The 8239-nt window shown below is 35.0% G+C and overlaps 1 protein-coding gene across 2 annotated transcripts; it reads right to left on the reverse strand.

The window, feature by feature from the left end:
• Positions 1–821: 821 nt before the first annotated feature.
• Positions 822–5949, reverse strand: LOC146367921 (alpha-amylase-like). Of its 2 annotated transcripts, XM_084912370.1 has the most exons (10): positions 5613–5949; positions 5216–5459; positions 4782–4928; positions 4316–4513; positions 3246–3476; positions 2826–2959; positions 2252–2474; positions 2047–2168; positions 1795–1920; positions 822–1075 (listed from the first exon to the last, which is right to left on the reverse strand). In XM_084912370.1, the coding sequence occupies exons 2-10, from the start codon at positions 5381–5383 to the stop codon at positions 886–888; spliced, it is 1539 nt and encodes a 512-aa protein (XP_084768496.1). In that variant the 5' UTR covers positions 5384–5459; positions 5613–5949; the 3' UTR covers positions 822–885. The 2 variants fall into 2 exon arrangements, with proteins under 2 accessions (XP_084768496.1, XP_084768495.1); XM_084912369.1 differs by having other exon boundaries at positions 5216–5949.
• Between the last annotated feature and the right edge of the window lie 2290 nt (positions 5950–8239).

Below are 8239 nucleotides of genomic sequence, written 5' to 3' on the forward strand. Positions count from 1 at the left end.
GCTTGTTTTATTTTGTATGAAGTGAAAAATTCTATTAATATTTTTATATGAATGCTTTGTTTATTTTCAGTATATTTAACTTTAATGATCTAGGTTTATGCTTATTGATTCATAAGACGTTTTTGTAAATTCTTACGTTTAATGTCATCTGTAAAGGAGGAAAGGCCAAAGTGTACTAGAAACACTGTAAATAGTGAATATTCTTTACTCACCTGTAAGTGAAAAGAGAGGAAAGAAAACTGTCTTGAGATGTTCCCTTAGAACTACCAGAGAATGTGCAGTGTTGTTTAATAAATTTGTATGTCTATATTTCTAGATCATTAGCAATGAAGCTGCTGAAAGAGAAGCATTGTGTCTGAGATTGATTGATTTATCCCCTTTTCAGGGTGCAATATTGTCTATGTTACTGTACTCAATGGATAACATTGTCTATGTTACTGTACTCAATGGATATAATTCCATTATAATTAATATAATATATATTAATTAATTATATTAATAATAATTATATTAATATAATAATATAATATAATTAATATAATTCCCCCCCATACTGCAGCTCACCCTTTAATTCTTTTCTGAGCCCATCCCACCCACCAGGGAAAGAAACAATAAAAATGTGTCATTACTTTATTTTAGGACCACCATTACTATGAGATGTATTTTTTTAAATACATTGTGACTAAATATTATGAGTGGGTTTTCATTTCACACCCTGAAGAGTATTTATTATAAATGAACATATTCATGAACATATTTACATGTCAGTCTATTATTTGAATATAAAAAAAAGTCAAAAGTCAAAAATGACAAAGAGCATCTTCAGTTTTTAAAATAAGCTTTATTTGAATTTTAAAGATTCATTTGAAGTCATAATTCCTGGATTTACAGCTTAGAATTTGCATGGATGGCGATGAAGGGGTCCTCATCTTTGCCACTGATCGAGAAGGTGGCACGGCCACCACCACCAACACTGACCTGCTTCCCAGTGCATCTGCTTCCTTCTTTCTGACCAGAGATGACGTCACAGTAGGTGCCGCCAGGCAAGCCTGTGTTCAGGGTGATAGTCAGGTCCCTGAAATGGAAAATAAAGATCACAATTACCACAACCCAGTGTTGAAGTCATAACTTCAATTAAACTCCATTGCCCTCTCGTATTTATTCTGCTTTCAAGACAATAAAACAAATGTAAAGCAATCAAATACCACTTGGGCAAAGGAAGGCATTACATATCTGGTAATAAATGAAAAGGGATGCAGTTCATTTTTCTCATTCTCTGTTGAGAGAGTTTTACTGACTCAGCAATCATGGAATAACACCAAAAGTGTACTTTGTAGACATTTCATTTCCAGATGTCTTTTGTGGATTATATGATAACATTCTATCTATCCTATAATAATAATTATATAATAACTAATAATTATATATTAATACTTGTTATTATTACTACTAGTAGTAGTATATTGTCATAGTATTTATTTATTTATTTTTATATACAATTAATATTGCTCTATATAAAACAGAATTCAATTTCTAATAAAAGAAATAAAGGCTTAAAAAACTACAGACATTTTTTTAACTAAGCTTTTTTTAATTACAATAAATTTAATGTAGAAATTGTCAATCTTTTTGGTGAATTACGGTCATATTAGCTCTATTTTGATATGTGGCCAAGCAGTCTCTTTCTCAAACATTTAAGCAAATGTTTTATTTTAATGGTGAAATTATTTGTTTTAATTTAAAATGAAGTATTAGGAAGCTGTCACAGAAAAACAAGGAGAACATAATCCTTACCAGTTCTCATTGTTAAAAACGATGAAACCACGGTTACCACGCCCAAAGGCAACCTGGTTGCCCTGGTTGTCCCACCAGTTGGAGTGAGGCTGTCCATTGACCACATTACGGAAAGTGACCATGTTACTAAATAGGAGAAAGGACAAATTACAATCATAATACATGATGTCTACAGTTTTGATGGTGTAGCTGACAAAGCAGAACAATGTGAATTTGCATAAGGTCAGTGTGCTTACTAGTCCATCGACTTACGTGATCTGACGCCATCTATGCTCACAAACCCATCCATTCCCACAGGTCTGGTCAGAGTTGATAGTAACAGGCTTGGTTGACCCATTACCATTGCTGGGGGGTCCAATCCAGTCATTCTTATCCTATTATACAAGCGTTAATGAACGAATTCAACAAAAAAAACGTCTAATACACACTAGATATTGCATTATACTTGTGAACATACTTGTCCGTTTACAATGTTGCGGTCCCACCGATAGCTAGACATGACCCTGGTTACACCGTAAGGGTGGGCAAGCATGTAAGCAACAGCCATCTTGTAGAGCCTGGGGTCCCAGAATGTAAGGATGGATGCACCGCCAGCACCATGGCCTCTCTGGTTATCATGGTTGTCAGTGAAGACGAGAGCATTCCCATTAGCCATGAAACCCCATCCTTCTCCCCAGTTCCTAAATACAGCAAAGAAAAAAGAAATGTATTTTATTTTATTTTTTTTATTATAGCTGATCATTACTAAGTCTTTGTTCAGACCAGTACTTAAGATAGAGTTTGCACTGGTTGCTCTAACTACACTCCTGTAAAATTCTGCTTCTCAAAAAGTCAACATATGATGGATGTGAATTTGACTTTGACAACCAATTGGTTGGCCCCTGCACCTTTATAGTAGTTTTTACCTGTTTGTTTTTCCTTTACAAAGAGTATTGTTAACAATGACATATCTCTGTTATGTCTTTAAAAAAACCTTTTATATTAAATTGTGTAATATTTTCCTCAGATACACTAGTAGAAACAACACATACTTAGTGTAGGAAAGCTTCTGGTTGTTCCACTTTCTGAAGACCTCTCCCAGTTTGGCACCATATTTAAACTCAGTCACTCTTCCAAGGGCGACGTACTCATTAGCTGAAATGGCCTCACCTCCCAGATCAATAACCTAGAGTGAAAAGAGCGAAATTCATACCCCAGGAAGCTGATTCAGTTCAAAATGTATATCATCCATAATCTGTAAATTAGAAAGGGTTTAAATAAATAAAATCACTTTGCTTCTGTTTCTTTCTGTTATTACCCTAATCTTCAATTTTGTATACTATTATGTGCTTTTGTTTTCTTTCCAAATAGTAGTTACTTTAATGTTCTCCTTGAATGTTTGTATTTGTAAATGCTTCTCTTCCATCCTGTTTGATGGCTGCTCTAGATACAGTTTGTCCAGAAAAACTGACCTCCTGATAGATGAAAGGTCTGGCGCCACCGGGGAACCACTGGGTGTTAAGATTGTTCAGACGGCCATAGACAGCACTCAGATCACCAGGCCACATGTGCTTGCAGGCATCCACTCTGAATCCAGCCACACCCATGTTAATCAGCTTATTCATGTACTCGACCACTTTGCCCCTAACATAGTCCTTCTCCAGGGCAAGATCCAGCAGACCCACCAGACGGCAGTCACGTACCTACAACAGTTCATATTTATTCAGATCGTGGAGCTAAGAAGCAAGACATTGTACACTGTGCTGGAATTGATATGTTTCTACTATAGTATTCTAAATTAGAACGTTTAGTGGAATCAATGTAGTCATTCTAAAAGAAACATGAGAAGGTAGAGACAATTGTCTCTTCTCTAAAGATTACTTTTTTTTTCAGCTTCGCCTGTTTTTGAAAATTCTATTCAAATTAGGAAATTCAATGAACAACAAGGATTATACTCTGGTTGTGTTCAGCATCTGAAAGTATAGACTATATTATTAGAATATTTGGTAATAGAAAAATCAAGTGTAAAATATATGCTTTAAAATTTCACAACTTATTTGATCTTAATAAGATTTGCTATTTCAAAACAGCATGTTTAATAAACTAAAGCTTCAGTCTTCCTGGTTTTGTTTAGTACCTTTTTTTCATTTGAGTCGATATTTTTAAAAACTGTGACTAATGACTAAAATTAAAATGCTATCATAACAGTATTTGTATTTTAAGACTTATCTTACAAATACATTTTTAGAAATGTATCATTATTCATCATGCAATAGTTTTCCTTGGTCTGGTCATGTCAAAAGTAAGAAATAAGAAAAACAAAATAAGAAAATTTCAAGAGTTTAAGATGTATCAGTGTATATAATTTACTTCCTCCTCTCCTGATTCTGTAGGTAGACTTTGCCAACAGTCAAAAAAGGAATTTGGTGTAAAACAGCCAGAAAGGTCAAAATAATAGAAATCAGTATGAAGAGCTTAAGTCAATGTTTAAAAGAGTAAACTTTTAAAATAAAGTTTGACTTGTCTGTGTGACATTTCTTACCTGATATATATCACCATAGTTCTCAATTTCACCACTCCCAGTCTTGCATTTATTGTCATTGAAGTCCAAGTAAGAATATGGGACACTGGGGAAATCTTTTTTGCCAGCATCAAACCAGCTTCCACATGAAGAGTGGGTTCCTGCTCCACCACCCGATCCACACATGTGGTTGATAACAGCATCCACATAGATGTTAACCTGTTAGTTAACATAACTAGGTCAGTTTTATTCATTTTCTTTGCATGGTCATTTCAAATCATACTAATTTGCTAAATTGTTGATCTTCATGAATTTATTCTAACCCACCAGGTACTGTTTCTATAATGTTGTTCTAAAAGTGTCATAAACAGAATCTGGTATTAACTTGTTGTTCTGTACGAGGCTCCACATGTCCAGACGTCTGTCAAATGAAGAAGTCTGAAGTCTGCAATACCTAACATTAAATGTCAACTGTAATTTAGTTTACCCCAACTTTGTTGCAGCGGGAGATCATGTCTTTCAGTTCTGCCTCACTGCCAGATCTTGAGCAGAGGTTGTAGCTGATTGGCTGGTATCTCTGCCACCAGGGCCTGAAGGGATTGTTCACCAGAATGTGTTCATTTGGAGGAGAGATCTGAGGAGCGCAAAGGAGAAAACAAAACAAACAAGTGTTGTTATTTGGCACTACAGTCAGGACTTCCTTGCAAAAAAAAAAAAAATCTCAGTGCTAGTGAGTCAAAACATTAGTAAAAGATAGTTTAGACGTCATTCTAATGAGAAAGTAAAAAACATAGTTTGATGATATTGATAATAGTTTTGATAATAATAGCAAAAATAAACACACACAAACACATAACACACACATGTGTCTGTGTATGAAACAGGAAAAGAAAGGATTGTCCAATGCTCAGCTATACAGACCTGAACTCCACCAAAGCCTTTGGGACCCAAGAAGCGTTCACACTCTTGAGCAATGTCAGCCCAACGCCACTCAAACAGGTGGACGATGGCAGTCCTTCCATGCTTAAATTGGGGGTTGTGCTGGGCCAAGCCAAGCCCGAACAGAGCCACCAAGATGAACAACTTCATGCTTTTGATCGATGAGAAAACCAAAAGCAGTCACACTCTGCCGCCGTGTTTTCAAAGTATTTATACTCACTTTTTCCTGAACCAATGAGAGAATGGCATATATCATTGGGTGTGGAAACGAAACAGGTGCATTTTTATCACACTTTCTTGCTTTTGTAAAACAAGCAAAAAGGGGGAAAATCCTTGAGGCAAGATTAGAAACACAAACATAAGGAACATAATATCCCACCATCCACCCATTTTTTTCCACTTATCTAAGTCAGGGTCACAGGTGGTGCTGGAGCCTGTAGAGTGAGCGGTCAGTGAAGAATCCGCGAGTTTCTCTGTGAATTTCCCATTACGTCGTTGCGCACTCGGAGCTTGTTTAGGGTTTTTTTCGGTGTAAAAAGAAGTTTTCTTCCCACGCACAACTGACGCTAATGTTTTTGTCACTTTTTATGGAATCAAACTCAAAGTAAGGTCAGTACTTCCAAGCTTTAAACGCTGCACGCTCATACTCTCTCCGTACTCGATATATGATCCGTTGTTGATCTGCAGACAGCTGTTGTCACCAACGTCGCACTCGCTTACGTCACTGTCATGAGACATTCTCGCAAAAAATCATGGTTTTAGTAACGCAGTAACGCAGTGGAAAAGTAAACAGGGATAATAGCGCCACTGTCCTTGACAATTCGATAGACATGTTTAGCTGTGTTCAGCAGGAAAAATAGCAGACTGTATTTTGCTCACATCCCCTTTTAAAAGGAATGAAAATGTATGAATTTTACTATGAAAATTAGAAGAGTGCTTTGCTTTTCTCAAAACATTAAGAAAAATATAATATTTAAAGATGGATATTACTCAGTAGTTGTGATGTTTTATCAAAAAATACTTTGATGCCATCTGTAAAACAGTCAGATTAAATGTAGATGAGGTAAGGTAGCAGTATCATTTGTAAGTAGATACTTCAAACATTTATGCATATATACTCTATTGTAAAACTTAGTGCAAAAATAGTTTTTGATTATTTTTTTTAGTAGTTGTTCACCCAGTTCAGTAACCATGCTGCATACGGAAATCTAATTTTGCTTACCAATCTGGAATCTTGGGATGAAGCAAAAAAAAGCACAGAAAAGGTTTTTTGGTAATAAAATACTATGACTGTCCTTGACAGTTTGATATTATTAGTATTTAGCAGGAAAATGAATGTGGAGTCACGTTTGAGATCAAGCAAATAAAAAGCAGTGTGTGTGTGCGTGTGTGTGTGTTGATTTCCAAATGTGACTAACATGCACTTCAAATATAGCCACAGCATTATAGTCCATTAAAGATTTTTTTTAACCACTTATTCTAGCTCAAGTGATTTTGTGAGATTTATCTTGCATTTGCTAAAATATGGTGACAAAGAAATTGTATTTTTAAAACTTCGATTTTTCTTCACTCAGGTCAATAACCAGATGTCATATCCACAAATTTAATTTTGGTTTTCAATCTGGAATCTCTTTCGGGATCAAGCAAATAAAAAGCGCAGAAAGGTGTGTGGAAAGGTGAATGGAAAATGCAGATTGGTCGAATTGCCTAGATATACAGTAAGTTTTCCACAGTAACAAAGTGTTTTACAAACTCAGCAGTCTTATCTGAAGGAGTTACCAATAGAGTGTGGTTTCTTTGGGAGTAACAGCAAAACTGCAGTTTGTGGCATTTGCAGATGTCTTTTTTGCATTATATAGTAGCAAAAATAATAAAATACAGTTAATAGTGCTCTTTGTGAAACAGTTTTCACTTTCTGAGTAATGAAAAACTAAATGCTTAAAAATATAGATGTTTTTCTTTTTACACTTTTTCATAATTGTAGAATAAGTTTGATTTGGAAATTGTTTGTCTTTTTGGTAGATTATCTGCATATCAACTATATTTTGATATGTTCTCAAACAGTCTTCTTCTAAGACATTTAAGCAATTGCTTTATTTAGATCGGTGAAATTATTTTTATTGTAAAGCAGTAAAATATTCGGAAGCAGTCAGACACAAAGTCCTTAGAGAACAAAATCCTTATCAGTCATCAATGTTAAAAATTATAAAACCACCTTTTCCTCGTCCAAAGGTTGCTCTGGTTGTTCCATCAGTTGGAATGAGGCTGTCCATTAACTACATTACATAAAATGTTAGACAGGGGGATAGGACAAATTGCAAACATAACACATGATATCTGTAGTTTTAATAATTCAGCTGACACATGAAGAACTCTGTGATTTTAATTTGGATAAAATCAGCATGTTTTCTCTTGATTTCTGAGGACAGCATCTATGCTCATGAAAATCATTTTAAAAAATCGTTAAAATCATTAAATGGCAACTGTAATTTAGTTTACCCCAACGTTTTTGCATCAGGTGATCACGTCTTTCAGTTCTGCCTCACTGCCAGAGCTTGAGCAGAGCTTGTAGCTGATTGGCTGGTATCTCTGCCACCAGGGCCTGAAGGGATTGTTCACCAGAATGTGTTCATTTGGAGGAGAGATCTGAGGAGCACACAGGGAAAAATAAATACTGATTCTACTATTAGGGGGAAATCAAGTTAGTTTACAGAATTTACTATAAAAAGTGCTTTGGGCTTTTCGTTTTAAAAGTTTGGAAATGGTAACCTTGGCTATGTGACTTAACATTGTCCTTAAGGTGTAAGTTTTTACTTAAAGACAAAGAATGTTTTTAAAGACTTTTAAATACTTTTTCTCTTGTGACAGTCAGCATTTTTTTAAAAATAGAAGTCAGTATTAGTGAGTCAAAACATTAGTAAAAGTTAAAAGAGTTAGTATACTTATAGTTAAACATAATTTCTTAGAATACTGAATGAGCAGTGTGATTAGATTTACATATTAAGT

This window comes from Perissodus microlepis, chromosome 18 (assembly GCF_051167445.1).
Source record: "Perissodus microlepis isolate ML-2025 ecotype Zambia chromosome 18, ASM5116744v1, whole genome shotgun sequence".
NCBI lineage: Eukaryota > Metazoa > Chordata > Actinopteri > Cichliformes > Cichlidae > Perissodus > Perissodus microlepis.

Coding starts and splice junctions, on each gene's coding strand:
- LOC146367921 (XM_084912370.1), bottom strand. CDS start 5,383: ATGAAGTTGTTCATCTTGGTGGCTCTGTTCGGGCTTGGCTTGGCCCAG. Junction 4,929..5,215: donor AAGGCTTTGGTGGAGTTCAG/GTCTGTATAGCT, acceptor TGCGCTCCTCAG/ATCTCTCCTCCAAATGAACA. Junction 2,169..2,251: donor GCAACATTGTAAACGGACAA/GTATGTTCACAA, acceptor CTTGTATAATAG/GATAAGAATGACTGGATTGG.